The sequence below is a fragment of the Scophthalmus maximus genome, chromosome 17 (assembly GCF_022379125.1).
Source record: "Scophthalmus maximus strain ysfricsl-2021 chromosome 17, ASM2237912v1, whole genome shotgun sequence".
Taxonomy (NCBI): Eukaryota; Metazoa; Chordata; class Actinopteri; order Pleuronectiformes; family Scophthalmidae; genus Scophthalmus; species Scophthalmus maximus.
Window position 1 is genome coordinate 518,764 of NC_061531.1, and position 15,917 is coordinate 534,680.

A 15,917-nucleotide genomic window follows, 5' to 3' on the forward strand; every position below is an offset into this window, starting at 1 on the left:
CGTATGGCAAACTTACAGATACTGTATGTTAAGCAGCTCCAATGGTTTTATTTTTTACCACACATTTGGTGTTGTCTCTTAGGACTCATCTTAACTGGCGACCCTGTAGACTGAATGTCTGAACTATTCAGAGGTTACTTGATAACCCTCTCCAAACTGTTAAAAAATGCTTGTTCCCAAGTCTTCTAAGATCTGTTGTTTTACATCTTGTTGCTATGAAACACACACCTCCAGTCTGGCTTCATGAGCTGGACTCCAGGTTTACCAACTGCTGAATCCAGTTAAATTATGTCATTGGCCAAGGAGTTCACATACTTACACATAGAAATGAAATTTATTATTATTATTAGCTTTAGAAGGCATGATGTACAACTACCCACCCCCCCCAAGATTCTTAATTTATCGATCTCTACAGTGAAGAAGGCAGATGGCCAAAAGTTTGAGCGTTAGAACCAGGATGAAAATGACTGGAATTTTCCGTTAATCTAGATTTATTTCAAACATAAGGCACACATATAAAATAATCTGGAAATTTCCATAAATTACTTTGATGTACTGTAGTGGCATCAGTGGTGAGAATCCAGATGAAAAACCAAATGAATTACCCCTGACAGATCTTTGAACAACCGTTACTCAACTGTTCCTGGCCCCTCTCTCTCGTCTCTCCCCCTCTTTCTGCCCTCCTCTCCTCTCACCCCAACCGGTAGAGGCAGATGTTCCGCCCACAACCACAGTCGCCAAGTGCTTGTCATTGTGGGAACTGTTGGGTTTTCTCTTTAATATTGTGAGGTCCTCACCGTACTATGTAAAGTGCCTTGAGATAATGTATGATGGTGATGATGATGATGTGGCACTATACAAATAAATTTAAAGGATGGATGAATTGAAATTCCCAACAACTGAATTTTAACTAAATATAATCATTACTACCGCCGTGAAGTGAGAATTTATTGCAGGACTGTTGTATATGACTGCTGTCATTTTAGCTTGATGTACCTAATAAACTGGCAACAGAGTGAACAATTTATCACTTTTATGGATTATCTTCAGACAACTTGGACCTCAGTCTATGTCCAATGTTTCGGAATCTTGCTGATGTTTGAATTTCAAACCAATGTTGCTTTTGCTGAAAATATGTACTGATCTCATCTGTTCATGCCAGAGAACCAGTTAGCCTCAATTTTTTTTAAGTTTGCACGAATGAGTTGTCATGCCTATACCTTAAACTCGTTCTAGGAGAGCTAGCTACAGCTGACAGTTAACATTTCAGGATGCTCACAGGAGGAAACTCGTTCTCGTCGTCCAGACACACAGGTCCAGCAGCAAACTCGTGTTCTGGGATGACTTCGCCTTTCTTTGCTCCACCATCCTCAGAATAGCCTGGGTGGAAACAGATGAGGGATGTAGATGAATCATCAGAATAACATAAGTGAATAATCTGCATTTTAACATTATCTTAATTCTAACATTAAAATAACATTTTAACAGAAGAAGCTTAAAATGAGAGAGATTTCCCATTTAAGGTATATCTATGGGCCCAAGATGGAGCCTTGACTGTAAACAGTAATGAGTCAGTGTTGCTCTTTTTTCTGTAGGTTTCTAGTGTGCTTGTTGAAGACAAGAGAATAGTTTTTGGATGTATATATGACCCTTAATCAATGCCAGGAAAGGAACTCTATGCCTCCCTGTTACACACAGACGGAGAAGTGTCTGTGAGCACCAACCTGTGAGAGTGGCAGTGACGGGTCTGGAGGCTGGTAAGGCAGCCGTCGCAGCGTAGGATGGACAGGCCTGTGCTGGCCCTGTGATCTCTGACCCTTCTGACTCTTTGCTTTCACCCTGGTCATCATCAATGCCAAACAGCCTTAGAGTGGAAGAGAGAAAGAAGCAAGGACACAGAAGTCTTGAGTCTTTCAAAGAATAATAAAACAGAGAGTATTTGTGAAGGAGCACAGTTTTGAGTTTTACAACGTCCCCTCTAATGGATTACTGTGCTCATCTGCTCGCAAGTTTATGAGTTTGATGCAAAACACAAGAAATAGTGTTGGATTCAGTGGCTTCCTGGACCTGTAGAGAGGGTGACCGCACTTCCTGTGCCCCTTTGGATTCAGGGGCACAGGAAGTGCGGTATATTTCCATGTGGTATTAACATGCGATCTGTGCCTGGAAAGAGTCTGATAATGACATCTAATCACAGGTTTCTTGTGGCTCAGCAGTGGATCAACGATTAATTGTAGGGTCAGTGGTTTGATTCCAAGCTCCCCCTGTCTACATGTCAATGTGTCCTTGGGCCAGACATTTAACCCATTGATGTTCTTCTGATGACCATGTATGAGTTTCCCACTTGTTGCATTCATGCCAGCTAATGTGAATGATGACTGGGCAGGTTGTGCTTCCCTAACAGGTACATTAAGACAAACAGAAGTGTACATGGGAAGTCCATCAAACACAGTGTACATTGTCCATATTTAAATGAGAAGAATCAGGAAACATCATGTAAGTTAGTGTGGGTGGACTCAGGGTGTGCATGGGGCTCTCAGATTTAACATACAAATGATATAGTATCACCATTACAATGAGAGGGTCTCCTCCGCATACTTTCCCTTTTCATACTTTAAAGTCATTTTATCTAATAATGCTTTTTTTTTTCAATTCAAGTAATTCATTTTTTTCAAGTAAGATTTGTACAGGAATGACTTTTCCTTGTGAGGGAGTACATTTCACACTGTGGTATTGATTATTTTCCCAAAGCAGGTGAATTGATGAACGCAGCATCAATGTAGCGTGTGATCATCGAACAACTTTCAGACAATAAGAAAGAAAAGAACAACATGGCAAATGCTTCCCTGTCAGGCTTTGTTAATGTAAAAAGCGATGCCCTTAGATCCCTTAGATTTCCTATAATTGTAGTATTTTGGAGGTTCACACTCTGATCAATTAATTAATCAAGATACCCTTGATTGAAAACCCTCTGCCGTCGCAGTGTCCTTGGGCAAGACACTTAACGCTAACTTGCCTCTGACGGCTCTTCCGACAGTGTATGAATGTGTATGAATGTGACAGAAAAATGCGTGGTTAATAGCAGCGCTGTATGAATGTGTGTGAATGGGTGAATGTGACTCTCCTGTAAAGCGCTTTGAGTGGTCTATATGACTAGAAAAGCGCTATATAAATACAGTCCATTTACCATTTACAAAAAACATATTTTCATTTTTGTTAGTCAGCCTTAACAAAATGACATCACCTGTAAAATGAAGTAACAAAGGCCTGTTACGTCATTTTACAGGTGATGTTATTTTCTAATAGTTTCTTAATAAAAGGTTTCACAGTAATTATATAGAAAACAGGGTTTTACTTTAGGAAATGGCTCCATTGACACTATCATTGGAAAATTTATGTCGAAGTTTTTGCCTGTCTGTTGACAATTTCCATTTTTTTTTTCTGACTAGTACTTGAAATTAATCAACTGGAGGAGTATTAGTCACATTTATTATATCAGTTTATACCCCTTGTGATGTATCATCAGGGGAGTCTCATTAATTAAACACTGTTTGTACTTCCCCAATAATTAGTAATAATTACCCCAATATTATAAAGTTCTTCCCAGGAATAATCATAAACAGTGAATCAAATTCCGTACCCCAAAATAATGTGCTACCATAGGGTTTAAATTCACCCAATTTCTACTGCAATTCATTTGTTTATTCTTTTGTAAACATATGACTTTATTCTATGTAAATCCAATTTATGTTTTTCCATTGTGTAAGTTTGTGATTCTCTGTTTAGTATTTGATGTTTCCTATGACAGATACTGTAGATATATGGATGTCAGTGCCCTTTACTGGCAATTAATCCACCTAGTCCATGTTATTTGATCTGTGGAGAAACTGCTATGAATCATGGTCAGAATATGTAATATTTTAGAAAAATACCAATCATGTTTTTGAACCAATCACAGTACAGAGACAGCACTAGTTAATTTCCTAAATGACCTCAGGTCCAATATGGGAGTGAAAAAAACCCCTCTGTGTTAGTACTTGACTTTAGCGCTTCCTTTGATAAAAACACCTCTGAATTCTGTTAGACAGATTTCACAGTCTGATCTCTCTAGTACAGTTTTTTTTAATTGGTCTTATCTTACATACAGGAAATATTTTGGAAGCATGGATGACTGTTCATCTAAAAGCTACAAAATGAAATGTTGTGTTCCTCAAGGTTCAATTTTTGTTCCTACAATTTGAACCTTGACTCTGAACAATGTGCTAAAATCTATTATATAATTTATATTACAATTAAATGCTTACGCTCCTTAAAACCCAGGGTGTTTTTTTTTTTCCTGCCTGAAAATAATCAATGATCAATCAAAACGGCTCTACAACTGTAAGGCCAAAATGAACACCTTTGGTCTTTATGGATAAGGGAGAATTTTGAACAAGGATGACACCCATACCTACGGCCAACAGTCCCCTGAAATTCAATCAAGCCACCTCAAATAACAAACACTCATAGATATCAGTCCCCTAAATATGCCAGATTTTTTCATCAACATTCATGCATTATCTTACAAAGTTAAATACAGTGATAAAAAATGTTTTAAATCCTGGATCCGCCCCTTTGTTCGGATCCACGCCAAAATGTATTGGGCTAGGTCTCCCTGTCCACATCACCAGGCCAGATGAAGACTTGAAAGACTCACTTTTACTTTTTCCTACTCCTAATTCTAAATTAGAGAGTGAATAACACCCTCATAACAATGAATCAGTTGTCACTGATACAATTGAACCTGCTCTAAATTAATTATGAAACAGAAATTAAAGTGAATAAAGAATTATGCTACATTGTAGTCAGTGTAGTACATGGCAATCCCATTTTGAGAGCTTTAGCAAAGTGTGCCATGCATGGTGGACTATTTAAAATGTCAGTGAAAGGTCACTTTTTAATAACATACAGACCACTCTTGGTGGTGAGGGTTAAAAGAAATACTGGATGCCAACCTGAGCATAAATTAGGATATTTGCAATTCTTGCGGAGCCGATTTGTGGAGAGATAATACCTAAATGAATGTCTCTATTTAAATACTCCCTCTCTGAGAGGCAGCACATATCATCTTGGATAAATGAGCAGCTGGGCATGTACTCGAGTGGCGTGTTGCAAAAACTGGACTCACTGTGCAAAGATTTGCCTATCAAGAACACCAAAAGGCCTAGTCAAAGTCACTTAGAAAAGCACGGTCACAGTTCTACTCCAACATCATCAATACAAGTCCTGGAAACTCCAAGCAGCTTTTTTCTACTATAAATCATCTCCTCAAGCCTCAAACTCTCTCACACATCGATACCACAGAAGAGCAGTGCAATAACTTCATCATCTTCTCCAGGAAAAAAGTCGACACCATCCGCTCTCTTCTCTCCAGCTCTCCTGCTCCATCAGTCCCTACTGCCAACCCACTTCCTGAGATTTTTCAGCCTCTCTGCTGCTTCCCCAAGATTTCTCAGTGAGAGATTGAGGACATCATCTGCAGGATGAAACCCTCCACCTGTACCCTGGACCCTTTTCCCACAGCCCTGGTAAAATCAAACGTCTGCGCTCTAAGTCCCCTAATCACCCAAGTCATCAACCACTCACTCCAGGCTGGATATGTTCCATCTGATCTCAAAACTGCTTTCACCAGACACCTCCTCAAAAAAACCACCTAAGACCCAGAAATCCTCGCCAACTACAGGCCCATTTCCAACCTCCCATTTCTGTCCAAAGTGCTGGAAAAAGTAGTCGCCGCACATCTTCAGGACCACCTAAATTCTCACTCCCTATTTGAGAAGTTCCAGTCTGGCTTCCGTTCCGCCCACAGCACCGAAACAGCCCTGGTCAGGGTCACAAACGACCTGCTGATGGCGGCTGACGCTGGATCTCCATCGCTCCTCATCCTTCTGGATCTGTCTGCAGCTTTCAACACGGTTGACCCTAACATCCTCCTTCAGCGCCTCCAACGCACCATCGGACTCTCTGACTCCGCCCTGAGCTGGTTCCAGTCCTACCTGTCTGGAAGAACAGAATACGTCTCCTTGGCAGGAGCAGAATCGCAAACACTCACTGTCACTTGTGGAGTCCCCCAAGGGTTGGTTCTCGGCCCCACTCTGTTCACCCTCTATACTCTTCCCCTTGGCCGCATAATCAGCAAGCATGGAATACCATTCCAGTGCTACGCTGATGACACACAGCTCTGCATAAAAACCGACCCCATCTCATCTGCAGCCTCACTGTTCGGGTCATCATCATCACTGAGCTACTGCCTTAAGGAGATAACGGAATGGATGACAGAAAACTTCCTACAGCTTAATAGTTCTAAAACAGAAGCTATTTTAGTTGGCACACCACACCAGGTCCAGTCATCCCCCATAACCCAAATCACCTTCCCCTCAAAATATACCCCTGACATCAATAGTCACCAACCTGGGTGTAAGATTTTACCCTCATCTTACATTTGACACCCACATTGCCCACACCCACATCTGTGCAAGACCTCCTTCTATCACCTCAGGAACATTGGCAAACTCCGTCCCACACTCTGTCTGTCAGATGCCGAAAACCTTGTCCACACCTTTGTCTCCTCAAGGCTGGACTACTGCAATGCTCTCCTCATCGGGACTCCTGGCAAAGGCATTCACAAGCTTCAATACGTCCAAAACAGCGTCGCTAGGATCCTGATGAGGATACGAAAATATGACCACATCACACCCGTCCTTCCCTCACTCCACTGACTTCTTGTCTCTTTCAGGATTGATTACAAAATCTCCCTACTCACCTATCAGTGCATCCATGGCAATGCCCCTCCCTACCTGAAAGATCTACTCTCACCACAAACCTCCTCACCCAACATCCGCTCCGGAAACAAAACCTTCACCCTTCACCCCTCGAGGAACAGGCTGCGCACCATGGGGGATCGAGCCTTCTGCCCAGCCACCTCTCGCCTGTGGAATTTCCCTTCAAGACCACCTGAGGGCTCCACAAAGCACTCTCTCTTTTAAGAAGGGCCTGAAAACCTTTGTTTTTAAACAAGCATTCCCACCGATGTTTTTTCTTTTTAAACTTTCTTTTAGCTTGTTTCTACTCTGTAGCACTTTGAGATTGCTTTTAGTAATGAAAAGTGCTCTATAAATTAAATGTATTATTAGGGCCCGAGCACGAGGTGCGCGGACCTGGGGCATTGCATGCACCAGGGCCGCATGCACCGAGGTGCAAGGCCCTATTGTTTCCGTAAGGATTATTATTATTATTCTTATTCAGCATCGTTCACTCATTTTACACCCTGTTCCCATATGCGAAAACGGATGAAAATTGGCACACACGTCAGAAACTGCTCCCGCTACTCAGGCCTAGAGGCCCGGCACTGGGTGTGGCCCAGGGGCTTCACAGCGCCCCCTGGAAAAATCAGCAGGTATAGGAAAAATTTTTTTGGAGTATCCTACATAAATGAAATTTGGGTGGCAGATACATCTTGTCGGACCTGACAAAAAACCTCTTGGCAAAATTTCCTATGACCAACAGGAAGTCGGCCATTTTGTGTCAAAATCCATATTTCACGTGCCATATTTTAATGAACTACTACTACAAATTTCACATGAGCTACTTCAAATTTGTCGTGTGTCATCTAAAGACCCATGGGATGAAACGATATCAAAAGCTTGAGTGTACGTCAGAGGCCCATGCTGTGACGGCGTGGCGAAAATGTGGCGAATTTCGATCCCTCGCCATGAAAATGGAAGTCGCTCGTAATCGAAGGTACATGCTCCGATCGGACCCAAACTTCTCAGGCATGATAACAGTCTCGCCCTGAACAGATTACCATGTCAATATTGGACATAGGTCATAGCGCCACCTACTGGCAACAGGAAGTAACATGTGTCTACACTTTTACGCCCTCTGTCTTATAGGTTGACCACATCATCGTCAAATTTGGTCAGCTAAGTTGTAAGAAGTTGCTAACGTGGTACTATGAAATTTGTGACCATATGTCAAACGCTGTCGCCATGGTGACGCCTTGTTCGCCATAAAATACGAATACATATTTGAGGCACTTATGATGCTTTGTGTCTCACGAAACTTGGCAGACATGTTCAGAGTGGCAAGACAATATGTCCGATATGTGTCTTTTGTCCAATTGTGTCAAAATGGCTCCATAGCGCCCCCTACAAAACTTAAAAGTCAATTATCCCACCTTTAAATTTGACGTAGAAGAACCAAATTCGGTGGGCTCATGTACCTCCCGACGACCTACGAAAAAGCCTCTTGGAGCAATTAGCTCCGCCCAACCGGAAGTCCGCCATTTTGATTTTACCTTGGCGTAAGGGGCGAACGGAAGGCCTCGTACTTTCGCGAACTCCTCCTAGGCGGTTCATGGGATCCGCCTCAAACTTGGGCAACGCGTAGAGGAGGCCTTCCAGATCAAACGATATCAAAAGATTTTGTCTAAATCGAAAGGCGTGGCCGCGGTGAAGCGTGATTCGCCATGAACAGGAAGTTGCTCCAAATCAAAGGTACATGGTCTAATCTGATCCAAACTTCTCAGGCATGATAACAGTCCCGCCCTGAAAACATCTTCATGTCAATATTGGACATAAGTCATAGCGCCACCTAATGGTGATAGGAAGTTTGAAATTCTTCTTTTATGTCCTCTGCCTCGCAGGTTCACTGGAGCAACCTCAAATTTGGTCAGCTTAGTTGTGAGACATGGCTGATATGATACTTTGAAAATTTTGACCATGTGTCAAACGCTGTTGCCATGGTGACGCCCTGTTCGCCATCAAATACGTTACATATTTGAGGCACTTATGATAATCTGTTTGTCACGAAACTTGGCAGACATGTTCAGAGTGGCAAGACAATATGTCCGATATGTGTCTTTTGTCCAATTGTGTCAAAATGGCTCCATAGCGCCCCCTACAAAACTTAAAAGTCAATTATCGCACCTTTAAATTTGACGTAGAAGAACTAAATTCGGTCGGCTCATGTACCTCTCGACGACCTACCAAAAAGCCTCTTGGAGCAATTAGCTCCGCCCAACCGGAAGTCAGCCATTTCGGATTTTACCTTGGTGTAAGCAGTGAACGGAAGGTGACGTACTTTGACGAACTCCTCCTAGGCGGTTTATGGGATCCGCCTCAAACTTTAGCAACGCGTAGAGGAGGCCTTCCGGATCAAACGATATCAAAAGATTTACTCCACATCGAAAGGCGTGGCCGCGGTGAGGCGTGATTCACCATGAACAGGAAGTTGCTCCAAATCAAAGCTACATGGTCTAATCTGATCCAAACTTCTCAGGCGTGATAACAGTCCCACCCTAAACACATCTACATGTCAATATTGGACATAAGTCATAGCGCCACCTAATGGTGATAGGAAGTTTGAAATTCTTCTTTTATGTCCTCTGCCTCGCAGGTTCACTGGAGCAACCTCAAATTTGGTCAGCTTAGTTGTGAGACATGGCTGATATGATACTTTGAAAATTTTGACCATGTGTCAAACGCTGTTGCCATGGTGACGCCCTGTTCGCCATCAAATACGTTACATATTTGAGGCACTTATGATAATCTGTTTGTCACGAAACTTGGCAGACATGTTCAGAGTGGCAAGACAATATGTCCGATATGTGTCTTTTGTCCAATTGTGTCAAAATGGCTCCATAGCGCCCCCTACAAAACTTAAAAGTCAATTATCGCACCTTTAAATTTGACGTAGAAGAACTAAATTCGGTCGGCTCATGTACCTCTCGACGACCTACCAAAAAGCCTCTTGGAGCAATTAGCTCCGCCCAACCGGAAGTCAGCCATTTCGGATTTTACCTTGGTGTAAGCAGTGAACGGAAGGTGACGTACTTTGACGAACTCCTCCTAGGCGGTTTATGGGATCCGCCTCAAACTTTAGCAACGCGTAGAGGAGGCCTTCCGGATCAAACGATATCAAAAGATTTACTCCACATCGAAAGGCGTGGCCGCGGTGAGGCGTGATTCACCATGAACAGGAAGTTGCTCCAAATCAAAGCTACATGGTCTAATCTGATCCAAACTTCTCAGGCGTGATAACAGTCCCACCCTAAACACATCTACATGTCAATATTGGACATAAGTCATAGCGCCACCTAATGGTGATAGGAAGTTTGAAATTCTTCTTTTACGTCCTCTGCCTCGCAGGTTCACTGGAGAAACCTCAAATTTGGTCAGCTTAGTTGTGAGACATGGCTGATATTGTACTGTGAAATTTTTGACCATATGTCAAACGCTGTTGCCATGGTGACGCCCTGTTCGCCATCAAATACGTTACATATTTGAGGCACTTATGATGCTTTGTTTCTCATGAAACTTGGCAGACATGTTCAGAGTGGCAAGACAATATGTCTGATATGTGTCTTTTGTCCAATTGTGTCAAAATGGCTCCATAGCGCCCCCTACAACATTTCAAAGTCAATTCTAACGCCTTTAAATTTGACTTAGAAGAACCAAATTCGGTCGGCTCATGTACCTCCCGACGACCTACCAAAAAGCCTCCGGAGCAATTAGCTCCGCCCAACCGGAAGTCAGCCATTTTGGATTTTACCTTGGGGTAAGCAGTGAATGAAAGGCGACGCACTTTGACGAACTCCTCCTACGGGACACGGGTAAGGGAATTTTCCACTTCGTGGCTGAGAATGAATGGGCATTTTCCTGCCATTGGTCAAAGGTCGTCACAATGGACTTGCGTCCCTGTTAGGGTGTCATATGGCTGTGACTAAGATCACGAATTGGACGCAAAGTGTGCTGAAGCCACTGCGCCTGTCGGTGGCGCTATCACTCCTTTCTGGGCTGGGGGGGGGGGCCCCGGGTATTGCCGTTGGACACAGGGGCCCCTACCACTTCCCTAACTCGTACACCTGTCCAACTGATGGACCTTTTTGTCCACTTCATTCACTTTGTAAATTTTTGGGTGTCCGCTTCGTGGTACATTTGTCGACATCGCAGAACTTGTCATGGTAGTACAGTACGGTACAGTAAATATGTCCAATCGGAGGAATATTTGTCCACTCTGGGTAAATGGCCCCCTTTTGCCCAAAACTCGCCTGCCGACTCTGGGGAGGGGTACCAGGGGCCCCCGGGGCCCCCGGGGGCCAAAAGTCCAATTAGCCCAGAACTCACTTGCCGACATCGGGGGGGAGAGGCCTGAGGGGGGCCCGGGAGTACCAGGGGCCCCCGGGGGCCAAAAGTCCAATTAGCCAAGAACTCACTTGCCGACACCGGGGGCTTGGGCACAAGGGGCCCCCGGGGGCCCCCGGGGGCCAAGAGTCCAATCGGCCCAAAACTCACTTGCCGACTTTGGGAGGAGGGCCCGAGGGGTGCCGGGGGGTACCCCAGGGGTACCAGGGGCCCCCAGGGGGTACCTGGGGGCCCCTGGGGTAGGTTGCACTTCCACCGAGTGGACATGTTCCCCCCACTGAGGAGGACTGTGCTGGCCGGGTGGAAAAGACCACCTTGCCTTTGTCCAGTTGGAATACCCTGACCTCAGCTCTAAGGTATTTTGAAGTGTACGTACACTTCGCCGCCTATTTTTAGGACCCCCGGGGAGCCGGGCAAGGGGGGGTTGGGGACGTCCACTCCGCGACATGGGCCGCTTCTTGCCACTGGACGGTTTCCGGAGCCCGCTTCCCTAGGGTGGGGAAGAGAAATCGTCGCGTCCCGACCGGCCGTCGCGAGACCCGGCGGACGCGTGGAGAGCGGCTGCCGGCGCGTCCCCGACGGCAAGAGTGCGAGGGCCCGATCATCGCTGCTCGCAGCTTTAATTATTATTATTATTATTAATAAAATATTAAGCATCACCCATACCAGGTAATTTCCCTGCTTCAAAGATTTCAGGGCATTATACAATTCTTCAGGAGTTTCTGGAGAATCTAATAAGATAACCTTACTGATGAAGAGGTTTGTAAGATTTAAACCTCCAAAGGATTTCAAGCTCAGTCTTTACAAATCACCATCATCAGGATTAAAAAAGGAGGCCTACTAACATCCTGTGAGATTTGTGATTTTATCCTGAATGAGGACACATGTTGACACACTGATCTATGAATTACAAATTACAATGGCGTGCAGAGCTTCCTCCTCCTTCCTTCTTGTTGAGCCTAGTGCTTAACATACACTCAACCCTCACCTGTGTTTTTGGGCCAACATGCACTCGCCTCCGTCCAGTGGATCCACGTTATAGATGAATAGGTGGCCACTGGTCGTGGCCACCAGCAGCCGCGGAAGCTTCTGGATCCTGAAACACCAGATTGAGTTTGCATTACAGCTGCTTGGGAACAATCATAGTCATTCACCCCAGTCTCTCAGACAGAGCAACACAGAACTGATTATTTTACTTTGTCACCTTGAAAAAATAATAGATAGCTGGATCAGTCAACCATCACAGTGTCGACCTACATCTAAATCCTCAGGTGGGTTTGATTGCATTGCATCGAATCCTAATCCAGTGTCAAATCTATCAAACATTAATAAAGCTAATCTAACCTGCAACTCCAAACTAAAAATGAGTCAAGCAGCAGAAAATATGAATCATGGCACACTAAAATAAAGGACAAACAAGCTACTATTAAATATTACTATAATTATAATTTGTATTAGTATTAGCATAGCACCATGGTACTGGTATCATTGCTGCTGTTACTATTAAGGAAATTATTACATCTATCAAGTATCAAAATATCACTTTAATTATTATTATTATTATCATTATAACAAACAGTCTGACAGATTCACCGTTGATCTTTGCTTGTGAAAAATAACCAGGAAGATAAAAGGTTTGATAGAAGATTCATTCAGTTTGGAGCTAAAAAAAAATCTATCATAATATGATAGGGTATCATAATTAATCTCTGATTCCTATAGACCACAAAGACACTCACATAGCCAAGGTGCAGACGTTCCTCTGTTCAGACGAGAGGAGGTGAACAATTGCAAAGGCCCGGTCCTGGCTCATCATACCGGATACCTGAGAAGGGAGGTAGCTGCTGGCTGCTGAGAACATCTTCCCTACATAGGCTGTCCAGGTGGCAGCCTCATCCCCTTCACTGTATACAGGGTAACAAGCTTCCTTAGGAACAAGTTCATCCTGCAACTTGATTTACACCTTGGTTTGTGCAATGATGTCAAAGCTGACAGCAGTAGGGGCCAGAGGTAAAATAATAAAACCCCAGATATTTGTGTGTGTGTGTGTGTGTGTGAGTACCTTGGTCCCAGATGTTCCAGTTTAAAGATATGCACCGTCTCTGTGTTGCTTGAAGCACAAAGGAACTGGCCATCAGGGCTGAAGGATAAAGACCTTATACTGACGTACCTGCAGACAAAACAAGACAGATATAAACACACACACGGACGTCGGTGGCTCAGGAGGTAGAGTAGTCCGCTAACCCAAAGGTCAGCGGTTCGATCCCCGCTTCCCCAGTCCGCATGCCGATGTGTCCTTGGGCAAGACACTCAACCCTAAAATTTCCTCTAACTTCTCTTATCTTCGGGCAGTGTATGAATGTGACAGAAAATGCGCGGTAATTGGCAGCGCTGTATGATCGGTATGTGACGTAAAGCGCTTTGAGAGGTCAATAAGACTAGAAAAGCACATATTAAATACAGTACACACACACACACACGCAAAAAACTTGCACAAAGTCTTGATTAGTAATCTATAATCTCAAGTGGATAAATAACTTTGCCTGTTAGTGAGCTATTAGCTGACTGATTTGACCTCATCAGTCTACTCAGCTTTTGAAGATCTTAGCCAGCACAAATCATGTGCCATTTAATAACTGTAATCAGTCATCAGGATGTAATAAAGTCTCATGCATGCACGCTAGTGTATAACTACATTGCAGCATTGTAAGGATGACTACATGGGCCGCTTTCACATGGATAGGCTTAGATCTACAGATGTTCGGATGTTGGAATTCATCTGTTGCACAAAGCTGTTTAGTTCTTCATTATTTTAAATAGGATTAGTTTGCTATGAATGAATTTTATGTTCTTTAAGTTTTTTTTTCAAAATAAAAAACATGGCTGACTATGCCACTGCTTCAAACGCCGGAAAAAGTATTTTCAAACGTAAATAGTGTTAATGCCAGCATCACAAGACGTTCAAAAATGTGTCAGGAAGGCCACTGAAAAAGCTTGGAGACATTATGTAAATAAAGTGGAAGACAAGCTTTGTGTGATCTAAGTGATGCTTCTACTAAGAGGTGAACACAGGTAAATTTAGGCAGTGTGCGATAATCTGACCTCTTCATTCCCCGGCGAAACTCAAACAGACGCAGGCCCTCGGGAACGGAGAACACTCGGATGACGGTGCCCTGTCGAGACAAGTTGCCAGTAAGGTGTTATCTTTACTTTGGTTTTCATAAGTTGAATATTTTACTTTCCACAGTTGCCTTGACATGCAGAGACAAAATATTCCTGTTAGGAACATAGTGGCGCAGAGAAGCTGCTCTTATAATGTAATATTTAAAGAGTAGAGTAGAATAAGAGTAAAAATGCTATCAACACTACAATGCTCTTGTACCCAACACAACAGAGGCTGTGAAAGAAACAATATTGTATACTAATGATTTTGTTTTCTAGCCCAGCTATAAAATCAGTTTGGCTAGATGCAAAGGAAAAAGCCATGACATTATTTAAATTAAGAAATGTTTCCCATGGGAGCCTGAATGTGCCCAAGGTTTACATTTTAACTTTTAAGATGGCACAGGTAGAAATTTCAAGGGGTATTCAGAGCAGAGCAGAGCATTTGCAAGTGTTTTATGCCAAAGCGAATATTGAGTCCTGATGGTGGCATTGAAGGAAAAGTCACAAGAGATTCATCCTCTGGGAAGGCCTGTCACAATAATTACGTTATCGGCTTATGGTATAATACATGAACATGAATTCAACAATTTTTATTGACCTCAATAAAAGCCATTGTGTTTACATGCGTGTTTGTTGACATAAGAATGAATGTCAACAACAGGACGCAGCTCACTAACTGTGGTATCACCATCTGCTTGAAGACTTGCATTATCTATACTTAATAATAATAATAATAATATTAATAATATTTCTCTAAGGAGGGAAAAAAAATCGAGTAAGAGAAGAGTGCAGTGACTCACACTCACAAAGACCAATATGCCTGTTCTGCAAGCTCACATGATTCAGTAGCAAAAATGGTCTTAAATGACAATATTATGGTTTATCGCAATTATTTCAAGGACAATATACCATCCAACAAAAAGGAGTTATTGTTACAGGCCTACCTCTGTGGACAGTGAATATCCAGAGCAAACTAAGTGGAAATGCAGTCTAAGCCAAAGAAACCCCTTGCAAAAGATAAAATGGCCGGTCAGACAAAAAAATATGGCCTAGCACAAATGCTAGGATTCATTCTCTGGGGACAATGAACATCATTAATAAGACCAACGTGTGGACTCTGTGCCACATATTACTAGCTCTTGTTCCATTTTATACAGTCTGTCAATCTTATGAGTTATGAGACTTGAAAAGGTTGTCTCTGTCGTACTCTCTCTGAGGCGCTGGCAAGTTTGCTCGCCGAGGAGTTGAAGGCGAGAGCTACCACAGGACTGTCGTGAGCTGGGATCGTTGTCACTGTGTTCTGAAATGACAAAAAGAAAGATACATGAGACAGAAAAAAATTGTGTTATTCCACATTATTGTAATGTTTATGTCACTTATAAGGAGAAGTGTTTGTATCAAAGTCTGATATATCTTATTCCTCTGTGCCCTAGAGATCCATTGTTGTACGAAAATTTAGATACGGTGCCTGGTGACGTCACTGAAGTTCACTGAACTCATTGTCATGTTCATTGAACTATTTTCAATGAACGACATTTGCTTTGCCACATGGTGCAGTGTGTTTGGAAG

General features: G+C 43.1%; 1 protein-coding gene across 3 annotated transcripts in view; it reads right to left on the bottom strand.

Annotated features, from left to right (window-relative positions):
* Positions 1 to 15,917, bottom strand: part of wipi1 (WD repeat domain, phosphoinositide interacting 1) — a 32,300-nt gene that overhangs the window by 1,626 nt on the left and 14,757 nt on the right. For all 3 annotated transcript variants that reach the window (XM_035614555.2, XM_035614553.2, XM_035614556.2), the window contains exons 6-12: positions 15,556 to 15,648; positions 14,286 to 14,356; positions 13,246 to 13,353; positions 12,923 to 13,087; positions 12,172 to 12,279; positions 1,725 to 1,864; positions 1,280 to 1,380 (exon numbers count right to left, since the gene is read on the bottom strand). In XM_035614555.2, the coding sequence (XP_035470448.1) occupies positions 1,280 to 1,380; positions 1,725 to 1,864; positions 12,172 to 12,279; positions 12,923 to 13,087; positions 13,246 to 13,353; positions 14,286 to 14,356; positions 15,556 to 15,648 (786 nt within the window). The remainder of the gene's footprint in view (positions 1 to 1,279; positions 1,381 to 1,724; positions 1,865 to 12,171; positions 12,280 to 12,922; positions 13,088 to 13,245; positions 13,354 to 14,285; positions 14,357 to 15,555; positions 15,649 to 15,917) is intronic.